Consider the following 16,064-nt stretch of genomic DNA (forward strand, 5'->3'; position numbering starts at 1 on the left):
AAGCAAGTTAGTATAGATTCAAAGCAAACCAGACTGGACCAGATATGGCTAACAGACAAGAGTTTTTAAAACATCTGAAATCAGTATTTCTCCATATCAGGCCTGACCCTGAATTTAACGTTGTAGCTCCTGCTCTGCTGGAACAAGACATAGAGGAGAAAGTGTGAGAGATGCACATTCCAAAGAAGAAAGAGGAAATGCCAACAACAGAAACAGCCTCTTGTTAGAAGTCCTTCCTACAAGGGCAGCAGTGTGGTCTGGTCTAAGGCATATGGCTTCCTGGGTACAAAATACAGCCCTGCCACTCTGTGCCTTGGGTATACTCTTACTTATTTTTTTAGTAGTGGCTTAAAGGAAATTATGAATTAAAATTTTCAGTCTCATTGTTATAAAAATTTCCAGGCATTATGGGTTAGGGAGCATCCAGGTTCCCTACAAACAATGGAAATAGAGGATACATAAAGAGTTTATGGAATGATGGGATTAAAAGATGCTTATTTTCGTGTCAAAAAATTGAAATCTTTTTCATAATATGTATTTCCCATGAAGCTTCTGAAGATCCCTTGAATAACTGCTCACAATTTTTTAGCTACTGTAAATACAAAAGGAAAAGGAGAAAATCAGACTTAAGATATGATGGTAACACATTAGGCCAGAGGCTCCAATTTTCCCTGATCATCGGAATCATTCAACAGGTGACTCACACATCAACTCTAGGGTCTATCTTACTCAATCATCTTATCCAGAGGAAGACACTGGATTGGTTTAAGAATAACATGTGTGATTTTCATATTAGTGAAACTTTTTAGGCAAAAAGTAACTCTTTGAGAAAGGTACCATATTTTATTAATCTTAGTACCAGTTTGCACTTGGCACATGGAAGAAAAGAATGATGCCTGTTTGTTGAATAATGGACATTACCACACAGAAGAGTCTAAAGTTTAATTATCTCTTATTATGTGGCATAACAAGAATATTACTATTATTTGCAACACAGAAGCATTTAGGTGGTCACCCTGCTTACACTATGGTAGACCAAATGCTCTAGGCAAGCATCTCCCTGTATTTGGCAGGAATAGAGAAATATTTTCAAGGGCCACCCAATTTCCCCCTCACACAGGAACAACTGAGAGCTGGAGAGGTTATATTAGAAGCTGGAGTGTTCTTATGAGGACAAACATCCTAGTACCACAGTGACCAGTACAGAGAGCCCTGGACCAGCAGCAAAGTGGGACAGCAGCTCATCCAGTCTACCACATTCAGTTAGAACTTTCCAAGGGGGATGGAGCTAGCATGGCCTTTTCACATCTGTTCCATGTTCTTCATATTTTGAAACTACTTTTAAAAATTTTCTCTCATTAGTGATAATATAGAAAAACTGCTTTTTTTTCCCTTTTAAATTGGCCTAGTATCTGGCAACACTGTTAAATTCCACTGCTAATTTTAGTAGTTTAACTTGATTCTTGGAATTTTCTATATATAAAATCATGTTATCATCAAAAAGATTTATTTCTTCTTTCCAATTGTTAAGTCTCCTATTTCTTTTTCTTACCTTACCTGACCAAATTGGACATCCAACACCATGTTGAAAAGAAATGATGATAGCATGAACTCTCATCTCCTTCCTAAACTGAATGCTACAACATTCTACCATTAACTCAGTTTTTATAGAAACCCTTTAGTCAGGTAAAAGCCCTTCTTGGTTCATCTTGACACAGAGAGGTTAGCCCTACACAGTGGCTGTGTGTTTCCTTTTAGACCCCCCACCTTGGCGGTCCCTGGACTTTGTCCCCCTGTCCCCTCAGACTTTGGTGACTATAAGAATAGAATCTCAAATTCAGCAAATGTTCTCAAAATAAAAGCTGGCTTGACTCCTTCACCTACTTTTTGACCTGTATTTTTATTACATTTGCCTGCTCAGCAACGAATTTAAGAAGCATTTTATCCAGCATTAAGATTTTCAGTGAAAGGGCCATCAGGGGTTCTAGTCTGCTCTACCAGATGTCTTCAGTAGATTCTAGAAATTCTTTCATATAGATGAAACTTTCTTTCTCTGTTGTTTCTTATGCTTTTATTTTCATCTGAGACCCCAGATTTGAGCTGGATGAAGTGAAGCCAAAGGGAAAATGTAATTAACACTATGTGTTATTTCTGGGAATTAATCTGTAATGGAAAAAACAGTTCAGGAAAAGTTAAAATGGTTAATAAAATATGAAAGATGGCCTTAGTGTCAATTGTAAAAACAAAGTCACACAAAGTCACTTTTGCCCTTATTTTTCCATTCCTTCAATGGGAACAAAAATGCAAAATTTAAAGATGTAGCTCACTAACAAAACTGTACTTGGGACAAAATTTGCAACACTTCTATTTCAGGGGCTAGCATTCTGGCAGTCGGTTAAGCTGGCACCTGTGAAACTGGCTTCCCATATGAGTACTGGGTAGAGTTCTAGCCTCTCCATTTCCAATCCAGTTCCCTGTTAATGTGCCTAGGAAAGCAATGGTACATGGTCCAAGGACTTGCCCCCTGCCATCCATGTGAGAAACAAGAGATGAAGTCCCAGCCAATGCGATCATTAGGGGAATGAACTGGTAGATGCTAGTTCTCTCTGTGTCCCTCTCTCCTTCTCTATCTGTAATTCTGCTTTTCGAATAAGTAAGTAAATCTTTAAAAAAATTGTATTTCAGACATTTACCAAGGTCAAAATTTTTATGCCTGGCAAAACACCAGACACGAGTGTTATGACTAATCTATTGCTGTATGTTTACTACTACACCCAACTAGTAACTCTACTAATACCTTTTTGGTAACATGGTAGCTTGCTTTAAAGTCCTAATTCTAGAGCCTAGAAAGTCCAGAAATCTTAATTCAATGACACCAAGATACTTGTGCAGTAGGAACACAAATCAATAAATATTTTTCTCTTATTTTAGAAGTCAAAACTGATTACAGGATACAATGAAACACTTAAAGTACAAGTAGTCTTGGGGTAGAGAAGTACAAGAAGTATTCAGGAAGGTTTCTCAAAACATACATTAGGACTATGCCGGATGAGCACTAACAGAGGTCAATACTGATAAGAAAGAGAAAATCAGTTGCAACTCCTGACTCCTTACTGTGTCACACCAAGATCCAACATGAGGCAATTGAGAAAAAGCACAAAATTCCTAGCAATAAGTAATAACACAGACAAATGACTTGTAATGCTTCCTGGCAACGCACTTGGGAGGCAGCAGAAGACGGCCCAAGTACCTGGGTTCCTGCCACTACTCAAATACAAGACAAGAGTCAAATTTCTGCTTACGGTTTCAACCTCTCCTAGTCCTGGCAGTGACAGACATCTGGGGAGTTAGCAAATCTTCTGGGGAGTGAGGCAGAGATTTCTCTCTCTCTCTCTCGCTCTCGCTCTCTCACCCCCCCTTTCAAATAAGTAAACAAGTAAATCTTTCAGTGACATATATTAAGAGCACCACATAAATTCTTTCTGAAACATTTAAAGGCTTACTTATTTACTTAAAAGACATAATTACAGAAAGAAAAAAGATATAGAGATCTTCCATCACTTGTTTGCTCCCCAGATGGCTGGGCTAGATGGAGTGCAGGAACCAGGAATTCCATCCACATCTCTGTCATGGGTGCAGGCACCCAACGACTTGGGCCTTCTGCTACTGCTTTCCCACACAAATTAGCAGTGAACTGAATTGGAACTGTAACAGTTGGGACTTGAATGGGTGCTCCTGTGGGATGGGGGAATCACAAGTAAATGATTTAACCTACTGTGCCACAATGCCATCCCATAAGAAAATAATTAACAATAGATTAGACTAGATAATTTTAACCAAAAATTAACATTCTAATAATATACATTTAGTGCAATATGTAATGCAGGTATGTATTACAAGACTGTGTAACACATGCGGGATAGAGAATTTTAAACTTCCAAAAACAGGAAACTACTTTATATAAACCAAAACCTTTAATTTGAGACATCTTTCAGATAAGAGAGCATAGTATGCATTTTATGGTGGCATCTACTGGTAAAGTACAGAAATGCAGCCAACCACAGCGAAGATGGCCCTGGAGAAGCTGGCAGGGCTCAACAAATACGAAAATCAAGTATTTACAAAATCGATTTTTGTCTACCCTCGCCTTCCTTCACCCCAAAGTTACTGGCATTCCCCTATTGTAAGACAAGCTTATCCTCAGACACAAAATACATGTTTATTTAAATGCGTTAAGGTGAGACAGGATTAAAAGGCCACAGTGAGAGACTGGCAGCAGGTAGACGGTAAACAGTTCTGTATTTGAGGTTTCCTGGAGTTTTCTCCCATGGCACAAAATGTAACCATTGGATTTTTAATCAAACTTGTTGTTTCAGAAACACCACTGGCAAGAGTGACAGTAACAGACTGGGGCAATACAAGACAAACTAGTGAAAGCCTTCAGGTACGAAACCATGAAAGTCTGATAACGGAGAGCATAAGGGTTGGAAATGGACAGCAGGTATGAACTAAGTATGAAGAGAAACAACATACACAAGTCAAGAAAGAAGATTTGAGGGAGTGAAACGGTTATAGAGGAAGTAGAAACATCACTTCAGGACATGTCCCAGATTCTCACGGATAGCTGGAAGGATAAAGGCTTTGCCACTTTAAGAGGAGAAAAACTTTTGCAAGGAATCATATTGGGACAACGGAAGTGTAAGCTGCCTTTGAGGCTATTATCCTTAAAGGTACTTGAAGTTATTATTATTTCATTTTTTGAAACTCATAAAAGAGGATTGGATTTCACTGAAAAATACTTTTTGAAGAATCCACATTCATGCAGTCAGAGATAGGTATAAAATAGAAGTCTTGGAAGGAATGGAAGCTCTCAGAAGAAATGACCAAACACAGCAATAAATTAGACAGGTGGCAGATCACAAAAGACCAAAAACAGAATAAACAGCAGGAAAAACAAAAAATGGAACGTGTCTGAGCCAGTCGAGTGTAGACAAGTAAATAAATACTGGCTGTCCTCAATAGGGCTTGCTACCTCCTGAGAAAAACACATAAAATAATTAGAAATAGACAAATGCAAAAAGAACAGTATTTTTTTTTTCAGGAATTTGATCTGTACAGAAAGTACAAAGAAAAAAAGAAACAGCTTTCTTCTTGCTATCTTTATGCATTGTTCCCAAAAGTATTATTATAAGGAGACATTGAAATCATATGACAAAATAACCAGTGGAGCAACGAACCAGGAAGTTATTTCCAACACCCAGGTCTGGTTAACTTCTTCCAAGTTCATCCTTCAGGATTAATATCAACTGCAACATCCATACACATAAGCATTCTTGATTCAAGTATTACTCCTGGCTCCCACAAACTAGGTCAAACACCCCTTCCTCTGTATATATTTATTATATAATGAATATAAGCTTATTTTTAAAAAATCATGAAGCATAAAGATTTCCCATGCAGACTATCAGATGCGCACTTAAATCTTTAAATACTCACTTCTTACACATCTTTCCTACAAGACAGAATAATTAATCATTTTAATCAGGTAGACTATCCAAAGTAAATGGCTGCTAAGTTGAAAAATCTATTTTTTTTCAACCCAAGTACTTCCAAAACAATATATTTTTATCCTGTTGATCACTTACTCACCAATTAATCTCTGCAAAATTACCTTGGATTTGTCCCCTGCCAAAACCTTACTAAATTAACGAAAAAAAAGTCTTCAATTTATCTTAAAAAGGGAAAATGAGGAAGAGATGACAGTAGCTAAAGATGGCAAAGACATTTCATGGAAAAAAAATACAAAGGCAAGATGAAAAGGGGTGTGCAGGTGTTCATCGCCTGCCCAGAACGGAGAAGTCAAAGACCCTCTACCCTCTCTAAGAAGACATTAGTGAAAAGCAGCATCAGTCTCAGGAAGTGAGGGCAATCCTAAAAGCAATGATGAAGCTGGCACATGGGACACCATGGGCACAGTGAATATTTGCACTGCTACCTTCCTTCTGCTCTCAGCAGCTAAGCTAGTTCCCTTCTCAAACATCAGCACGGAGCGCAACTGCTCTGAGCGCACATCTTACCATCTGAAACATCTATATTGCAAATGGGAATCTCTCAGGTAAATAAAAAATACTCTATCTCCAATATTATGTAAGAAGATATCCCAGATGAGCCAAAGTTTTACACACACACACACACACTTGCAGCAAACAGATGGTGATTTCATGATATTTTTGTCAATTTCTTACTAATTCTTAGTATCACATTTCTTTCTTGATATATATAAAGATGAAAGAAACTAATCAGGCATTCCCAATCCTCAAAAATTTGGCTCATCCAGGCAAAGAAAAATAACTCTTTAATCAAACTGAATTTGGAAACTGGCAATAATCTTAGAATCACAAAGAGGTGAATTTGGGAGGGAAGATTACGTGGCTATTATTTATTCACCTAGATATTTCACCTTCTCCCAACAATTTTGTCTGATACTTTGTCACTTCAACATATATTTTATGTAATTCAGGGCAGTTTTATAGACAGATTAAAAACACATTTACAATTTTTTTTTAAAAAGTCATCACCTTGCATTTGATATTTCTCCAAGAATCTCATCTAATTTGTCAATAAAGTTAATAAACTTCGTCAACCCCTTTGTGTGTGTCCTTAAAGGATCAGATGGCGCCGGTGCATAGCCCTTCCCTCCAAGCTCTAGTGTCCTAATAAATGATGTGGCCACCTGTGAAATAAAGGAGTTACTTTTATTTTTAAATAATTTAACAATCTAAAAACCTATAATTCCCTTTATGAAGCAGTTATGTCCATATAATTCTGGGTATGCAGTTGCAGTGAAGCATATGTTATACCTTTTGCAGGAACTAATAATTAAAGAAATAACTGTCATGCAAAATTCATGATAAGAAGGATGGTGGTAATGGCACCCATCGAGGTAAAAATTGAGGAGCTAAGTAAAAGAAATTAAGGGCCACAGAGTATATTCATAAGAGTAGACCACTGTCTATAAAAAATGTCAGGAATACATTCTTGTATGAATTTATTGTTCTTTTTAAAATCGTTAAATGGGACAAAGACATGTTCAATGCTAATTAATTCATTGGGTTAAACCAGTAGAATGGCTGGGCAATTCAACATATCCAAATCTCAGGGTTATTTCTTTTTAATTTATGAATTGGCATAGAGGACTTATGATAATATGACTTACACAAATAATAATAATTTAAGGAAAATTCCACAGTCAAATACTTAGGAAACAACAGATTAAATGACAGGGTTAATCTGCTGTAATTTACAAGTAGATTTTGTTATAGCAATATTTCTCAAGATTTCTGGTAGTACATATAAGCAATACTGGCATATACAATTCATTTATAAACTTTTTGTCCTTGAAAATATTTACTGAGGGGTCATTTCATAAAGACATTTTGCCATTAGTAACATTTATTTAAGGAGAAATAATTAGGGTTAACATTCTGCAGAATATTTAGGGAAACACTGCTTTAGAGAAATTTTTCCTTACCAAATTTGAAAAATAAAGCAAAAATGAATAACATTATGGATTTTCAAATACTGAAATATATTTAAATTCAACACTTAAAAGACATTTCATCATATCACAAGAACTCTACATTACAGTTTCTATAAAACTCTACTACTCACAACATTTTTAAATAATACTGAAAATAAAACACATTCATACCAAAAAAATAGACATGTGTTTCTCTTGAGCGGCATGTTTCAGATCAGTGAAGGCTTCTCTTCCAAGTCCTCTATCAGGAATATTTAGAATATGAGCCAAAGCCAAGTCATTCTTCGAATTCACTAGCAAGTCTAAATATGAGAAGATAATTTTCTTCGCCAGTATAGACACCTGGATAGTAAAATATTCAGTTATCTTTACTATTGTACTTTTCTATCATAATATTATAATTTTCCAATTGTGCTCAATTTTTTTTACATCCTGGAAAAATGCTTATGAGCATTCAATCATAATACCCCTCTTATCCCTTTTTAAAAATTGACATATAAACTAAAAACTTAGGATGGATCATCTACATTTTCTCGCACATGAAATCAACTTACTATCCAAAAAAAAAAAAGACAAATACCAACTATTAGAATAGTTGAAAATTGATTTTAGAAAAAGATGTGAAAAACACATTCCAAATATGTATTTATGAGGAGGCCCCACCTTACCTGCTTTTTTATTGGCTGACAAATAATACTTTATAATAAAGAACTCTAAGGCTTTGAGTATGAGCACAAGGCTCTGATTCTGTATCTACACCCCTATAGTATATGTGAGACCTCAAGCTAAATGTTCAAACTTTTAGAACTGTAAGATCTTCACTTTGTTAATAAAAACCTACCAATTCAGAATTAAAATAGTAATTCAATTGTTTGTTAAGCTAAGAAGAGCATGTAGTTGATGTTGACATTAACTAGCCTCAAACAGAGCTACACAGTATCCAGCACAAGAGAAATAATATCTGGGATAATTTAGTAAAGCAGCCAGTATTTTCTTCAAAGAGTTCATGAAAATATCTATATGAGAACAATTTTTACAATAATTTCAAAATTTTTTGCAAAATTTTCAAAATAAGGTTTTAATTTCATTTTCTACAAACTTTTTGAAGCCCTCCAACAGAATGCATTTTTTGTTCATGTTGCAAAATGACAGACCTGAACATTAAATGATTTTTTTAGCTCAGCTATTATAGCTATCCAAGGCTTTGCAACTTGTAGCACCAAAGGAGAAGTGATGGTGTGGATCCTACAGGTAACTATAAAATATCAGGGAAATTTTTAAAGCCTAATTGCATAAAGACACAAAGTATCCAATAGGCAGACACAAGCTGGAGAATTTAGTTTCAAAAGAACTTCAGCAACAGGGGTAAAAATTAAATTTGCAATTATCTAATATCCTGAACTTTCCAGTAACAGAGCAGTGGTCTGAGATCCCTACAGATAACAACTAAGAAATCCCAATTAAGTTTTTGGTTAATTGGGCCAAGAGTATGCCTGAATCCCATGGTTACAGCTGCAGAAAAGACAGGTGACTAAAGGTGCTAGTATTAGCATTCAAGGCTGGAAAAATAGATGGAAATTTAAAGAGGAGAATCTTGGTAACAATTCAAGGTGCAAACAGCCCAAATCTATGGCTAGCAACTAAATAAAACAAGCATATGAGAGATCCTAGAGGAAGAGAAGGGAGGGGGAGGGAAAGGAAAAGAGTGAGTGAAAGAGATAGAGGAAAAAAAAAAGAGAAAAAGAGAGACATCCACCATCCACTGGTTCAGTCCCCAAACATCCACAACAGCCAGCGCTAGAGCTGGGCTGAAGCCAGGAGCCAGGAGGGCAGCAGCCCAAGTACTTGAGCCAACCACTGCTTTCCAAGGCCATCAGCAGGTTGCATTGAAGTGCAACATTTGGAACTCCAACGTGTGCTCACTGGGGATGCTGGCTTTGCAGAAAGCTTTACCTGCAACGCCAAAACACAGGCCTTCAAAACAAAATCTTAAATGCAACCAGAATAAAACGAAACAATACCTACAAAGAGACACAATAAAGCATAATATTTTGCATGATCTATGTTACAAACATTTCTATTTTAACTTGAAAGTCTGTCTAAAACATGAATATCCCCTTTATCCCATTGACCTTTGGGAATAGCTCAATTTTCCAAAAGTCAAAGTAGAGAAGCTATGGAATTAACATTGCAATCATAAACATTGTTTCAGACAATTTAATGCAATCAGTTTCACTGTGGCTCTGCTGTTCAGAAGCAACAGGGACTTATGGAAAGTGCTTCCAAAAGCTCGTGGAAAACAGAATAAAAAATTATTTTGGTACCAAAAAAAAATCAAAATCAATGTACAGTAGGTAGGTTTTTTTCCCTAATACATATTTTCTATGAATTTTTTGAAGCTTCCCAGAAAGTTCTTGATCCTCACTGGGTACAAAGCCCAGGCTTAAGCTCCCACATGTTCAACTTGCTCTTCAAACCTTGCAAATTCTGTTCTTCTGATCTGTGATTCTGGGCAAATGTCAGGGAAAAAATATCTTGGAGTCCTCACAGTCAGAGTGTTTCTTTTAACTCCTCGCTGCAATTGGAAATCTATCCCTATCATTATGGTCAGATAACACGGCAGTTATGGTTTCCCTGCTCTTGTATTTTCAAGTGGGTTTTCAAAAGGTCCTCTGGAAAAGCAGTCCACATAAGTACAGTTATGATGTCCGGGAGCAAGAGCCCAAATTGAAAAAGTCCACAAGACTGAAGCTTTTACCAAGATACCAAAAATAAAGACACACTTCTGTATATTTGTTTAATAAAGTGACTCTATCTATACCACAAAGTATTTGCAATGTTTGTTCAGAAATTGGATAATTTAAAGTTTCTGACAATTTAAAGTTTCTTTTCCTAACCCTTAATTCTTACTGAAATGCAGATATTCAACCTAAGCTTGAAGAAAGTCAGTTTTTCTAAAGTAAAAAGATCAATAGCTAATAGATATTTTTTAATTTCTCTGCCAATATTTCAATGCTTAAATATAATGACAAAAAGTTGGACTAGAACAAATACATAAGTAAAAGGTTTTAATTAACTCATTATTTTCTTGTAGGGCTGCCATTCTAATTTTTTCTTTAATTACTTCAGAATTTCTAAGGCAATTGCTGAGGATTTTAGGAGAAGAAAACTAAATAAGGAAACAAATTGCTAATTCTCAAAATCATTCCATCCATCTACTTGAAGACTCTAGTATGGCATTATTAAGCATATTTGGCTATCAAAATATATCTTTAAAGATTGCAGCCCCAAAAGCCACAGTACAACTTTAGTAGAAATATACTGACTTCCAAAAATACCTTAGAAAAATTAGAAACCGCCATAATTTAAAAGCATGGCTAAGAGGATGGCTGTCACTTTAATAGCTCCCAGAAACTCTAACCCATCAGCTAACAAATTGATGCAATTTCAATAGAGAACACAATCCAAGAATGCAACAAATATAAAGTAGAGGATTAAAATGACGAAGCTAACTATCAGGCTTTATATTTTAAGAAAGGTGGAACTGTTATTACACAGTGCAGAATGACCGAAAGGAAGAAATCTGTCGGTGCCTCCCCTCTTGAGACAGGAATGCACTCCTTAAGTGCCAGTGAGAGAAGACCAGGTTTTGGTCAGCGTTCCTCAAGACTGAAGGCAGGAGGGCAAAATAAGGAGAAGTGAAAAATTAATTTCAAACAGTAAAATACAGTCACAAAATCAGTAAAAGAACAAGGTTTGGTAAGCAAAACTTTAGGCTTAGAACAGTTTCTTATTCCAGAAAAGAAAAGGTTCAAAAAAATCTAACAGGCAATGTAAAACAGACACAGAATTGAAGGGGGCTTCCTCTACTTTAAAGAATAACGAGTATAATTGATTTTAAAACAACAAAAAAAGCATGAATTCACAGTAATATATACATGAAAAAAGAAAGCGTTCCTGGCTCCTGGCTTTGGAATGGCTCAGTTCCAACCATTTTGGCCGACTGGGGAGTGAATCAGAGAATAGAAGATCCCTTTTGCTCTCTCTCTGTCTCTGTAACTCTGTCTTCCAAAATAGAAATGCAAACAAACAAAAGTCATTTTTGGGTAAATGGAGAAGTTTGAGTATGGAATTTAATAAATAATATTAGGAAAACTTAGTTTTTCTTTTAATGTATACTGAATGATACTGTGGTCATGCTCTTATTTTTTGGGAAATGCATGAAGAAATGCAGGGATGAAGCGCTACATAACTTACATTCACATAGATCAGAAAGAACATCAATTATCATGATAAAGATGTTATTGAGCCCAGAGAGTACACAGGGTTTTATGGGGGAGGGGAGGAGTGTCATAATAAAAAATACTTTTTACAGTGGTATCTGAGGAGAAAATCTCCCTCGGCATAGTTCCTGAAAAATGAAGGTGATTCATCCAATGTGATCATTTACTGGAGCACCTGGTATTGAAAGTAGATAGTCTACACCTTTCTATATCACAGCTTTAAAATACTTTCAATGTAATTTTATTGCTTTTTCCAATAATTTTACAATTTCACTTTTTCAGTGGTGATTTTAATAACCATATAAGCTTTTATACATAACTGCCACAGTTGGGGTAACGTATGTTCATGGGGTCGGGGGGAGACAGAGAAGGTTCATATGCATATTTAGGTACCTTATATAGGGTTCAGTTGATAGTAAGTTATCTTAGAAAAACGATCATGTGGCCCTGCTTTTCCTGGGGTTTGTTTACACATTTTGCTAGCAGAACTCTTGACATATAGTTTGTACTATGGCAAATTTAGATCAGATTTTTCAATTGAACGTATTTAGATAAAAATCAACCATCCAAAAGAGTAGACACAAGGTTTACCAACGAAAAACTGAGAGAACTCTATCAACCTGAAAGCTTCAACTACTTTTCTGGTAGTGTGGATATCCACTTTCATGCAGTCCACTACCTTAGCCCCAAACCATGAAAACCATGACTAATACCATGTCCTCCCCAGCTGTCAATGATTCAGTGTTGACAAATGAAGTTTTATTTGGACTAGTAAAACAGATTTTTAAAAAGAACAAAAGATCAGCAACTCTAAAATAGCACCAAATTCACAGTGGCCACACGGGTCATATTCTGCTTTGAGATTCTCACAATTCATCAGTACCTTTTCATTGTCCTGCCAGTGGTCACGCACTGGTGAGGCTGGGACACGACGGTCAGCTTCATCATCTAACGCACACGGACTGCCACACAGAAAATCCCGTAGTTGACTCTGGGAAATAAAGGTTATTAACAAAATGCTGTATCAAATACATATATAAAATACTTCCCTTCCAGCACTCCAGTACATAGAATATTACCTGACAGGTGTTGGCACCATATATTGTATTTACCTTCAAAATCAAATGTTTCAATCATTTTCCAATGAAACTTGTACCAGAGTTTTACAAGTTTTGAGTTAAAAGATGAACTTGGGGCCCGGCACGATAATGTAGTGGTTAAAGTCCTCACCTTGAACGCACCAAGATCCCATATGGGCACCGGTTCTAATCCCAGCAGCCCTGCTTTCCCATCCAGCTCCCTGCGCGTGGCCTGGGAAAGCAGTTGAGGACGGCCCAAAGCCTTGGGACCCTGCGCCCACATGGGAGACCCGGAAAGAGGTTCCAGGCTCCTGGCTTTGGATTAGCGCAGCACCGGCCTTTGCGGTCACTTGGGGAGTGAACCATCGGACAGAAGATCTTCCTCTCCATCTCTCCTCCTCTCTGTACATCTGCCTTTCCAATAAAAATATAAATAAATCTTTAAAAAAAGAATTGTTTAAAAAAAAATTGGAGGCTGAGAATTATTTTTTTCATAAATATAATGTACAAAGAAAGGACACTATTCTGGTTTAAAATTATTTTCATATTTAAACATTTACAAAGTGCATGCTTATAGAGTAATCACTTAAAAAATGGGCAAAGGACTCCTGCAAACACTAAAAAGTCCTTCAAGATCTTCCATTTTCCAATGTGAAGAGAAACTTCCTTTTTATACTTCAATCAAATGATGCTTCTAACAGAAGCAGACATGAGGATTCCGTTATTTTCCACCACACACAGCACTAAAGATGTCCGTAAAAATACAAAGTGATGCCACTATCCTAACAATTTTTCCATTTCCTGAAACTGAAGACTATTCATCGAATGTTACTGAAGTTCACCTGCAATGGAGTTAGTATCAACTTTTGAAAGATTGATTTTTTTTGTATTTCCCAATTTTAATCTTCAGTACAGTAAATATTTTAAAATATAAATCAAAACCTCCTTGTAACTGGAAATAATTTCTCAGAGTGTAGACAATTCCTGAGACCTAAAACTATGACCATCAAGACTTAGATAATAGAAAGCAAAGCTTTCTGAGGGAAGTATAAAAATCCCAATATATTTGCTGTCATGCACTACTAATTTTACAAATTGTTATTTCTACTGACTTGATAGATTACCACTTCTTCTACTTTTATCCTTTTAATTTGGAAGTACACTACATTTTTTTTTTCATTTATTCAATGGTTGCCCTTCCTTTCCCCCATACTCAAATCGGGCCTATATTCTCTCTTATTTTTCAAAAGTGATAATGCCTGTCACTTCTCCTGCACACTCGGTATTTCGCAGTTTTACTTCTTTTCTAAGTTATTCATTTTTATTGGAAAGGTAGATATACAAAGTGAGAAGGAGACAGAGAGGTAAAAATCTTCCATTCGCTGGCTCACTCCCCAAATGGCTATAGCAACTGGAGTCCAGCCCATCTGAAGCCAGGAGCCAGGAACTTCTTCTGGGTCTCCCAGATGGGTGCAGGATCCCAAAGCTTTGGGCCATCCTTCTCTGCTGGTCTCCCAGGCCACAAGCAAGGAGATGGATGGGAAGAGGGACAGCAGGGACATTACCTGGGACCCATAAGGGATCCTGGTGCTTGCTGGGGGAGGATTAACCAATTGAGCCATCGCACTGGGCTGGCAATTTTACTTCTAAGTAACTGTTACAATCATCCATTTTTACACCTATTTAGTGGTGGATCATTTTTCTGATTTTAACTACACTCACACAATTCCAGCTTTAATGACCATGGCTATTTCCTTTCACATTTTGTCTTGCTCGTGTGTTTACTTATTAGATACTTTGGAAAATTAGATTCTTCAGAGGTGACACCAGCATGGCACTCTAAATTTCTGCATAGCCACACAAATTCTTCTTTTAGATTAACTGATAAATGGTTGGGTGGCAGACAGAGCCTCCGGTCAGTGTCTTGAAGACATCTACTTAGGGTTTTTTGCAAAGCATGAAACATGATCAGAAAGCTGGGGGAATTTATCTCACTTGAACATGACTATGTATGTGTCTTTTCTTGTGAACAGAAAGAACTTGGTAAACACTGCCAGCAGGTTCAAACTTCTTTTAGGGAAAGGAGATGTAATATAAATAAAATGCATTTAATTATAAAATGTTCTACAGGTTTTTTTTACCCATTTTTGGATTGCTATAATTTACTTGTGGGGCTCTCTAGAGCTCAACTCCAAATTTCTTAACATTTCCCTCATGATTTCTTTATCTCTGTACTTTTTAAAAAATTATTGAATGACTTTCAGAACACTGATCTGGCTCTGAATTTATCTATTGTGTCATTGTGTTGGGAGCTCTTCTCGTTTTTTAGTTCTCATGACAAGCTGATTTTTTGTAATAAAAGTTGGACTGACTTCAGCCATAGTGGGGAACGTCCAGCTTGTGGGTCACATAAGGCCCTCAAAATCATTCCAAGGCAACCATGGGCAGGGCTCAAAATTCCACACATCTATTAACACAGGTTCATTTTTAAGTTAATCATTTTGGATGGCCAGTGAATGATGTCACAAATATGTAAATGGCTCTAAGCAGAAAGAAAAAACGGGGGGGGGGGGGAGGAACCCTAGCGCTGCAAATTCTGTTATGTAGCTACACACAACCTTTTCTTGCTTCTTTATGCTTTCAGGTTTTCTTACCTTGAAAGACAAACTTCTGTCATTTGCATAAATTTTGGAAGTTTTCTTGCACCAAACTAACCCATTTTCCATGAACTTTTAAAAGTTCCCTTATCAAGAATATCAGCAAAGGAAATTTAAACTATGAGGATAATTGCAGCTCCCAGCCTGCCTGTAATCCCTCTTGTGAGGGAAGAAGTTCATGACATGACACTTTTAGAACACTCCAAAGAAATGTGGCTGCTTCCAGGACAAACAATATCCTTGATTTAGAATGCTTCCTCCACAACCCCCTGAAACACCTGCAGCTTGAGAGTCAAACTTTTCACCTGTTTCTTAAAAATAGGACATCCTAGACTTTACATGCCCTGAGAATTTGTGTCCTATTTTTCCATTCTGTCTGCAATGTCATTTAGAGTAGTCCTTTTTTAATCCAATCTAGCAATAGGCTTTGATAACCATCCTGGAGAGCAGTCAGCCTACCAGGGAAAAGGGACAGAGGAGGAGCAGCAGAGCAAAGGACACGTCT

General features: G+C 36.7%; 1 protein-coding gene across 4 annotated transcripts in view; it reads right to left on the reverse strand.

Annotated features, from left to right (window-relative positions):
- PARPBP (PARP1 binding protein) overlaps positions 1-16,064 on the reverse strand; it is a 47,106-nt gene that overhangs the window by 14,633 nt on the left and 16,409 nt on the right. For 2 of the 4 annotated variants that reach the window (XM_058673544.1, XM_058673543.1), the window contains exons 4-6: positions 12,707-12,814; positions 7,712-7,882; positions 6,579-6,733 (exon numbers count right to left, since the gene is read on the reverse strand). In XM_058673544.1, coding sequence (XP_058529527.1) covers positions 6,579-6,733; positions 7,712-7,882; positions 12,707-12,814 — 434 coding nt within the window. Of the gene's footprint in view, positions 1-6,578; positions 6,734-7,711; positions 7,883-12,706; positions 12,815-15,556; positions 15,965-16,064 lie in introns of those variants that run through there. The other 2 variants (XM_058673545.1, XR_009246750.1) reach the window with 2 other exon arrangements.

Source organism: Ochotona princeps, chromosome 15, assembly GCF_030435755.1.
Source record: "Ochotona princeps isolate mOchPri1 chromosome 15, mOchPri1.hap1, whole genome shotgun sequence".
Taxonomy (NCBI): Eukaryota; Metazoa; Chordata; class Mammalia; order Lagomorpha; family Ochotonidae; genus Ochotona; species Ochotona princeps.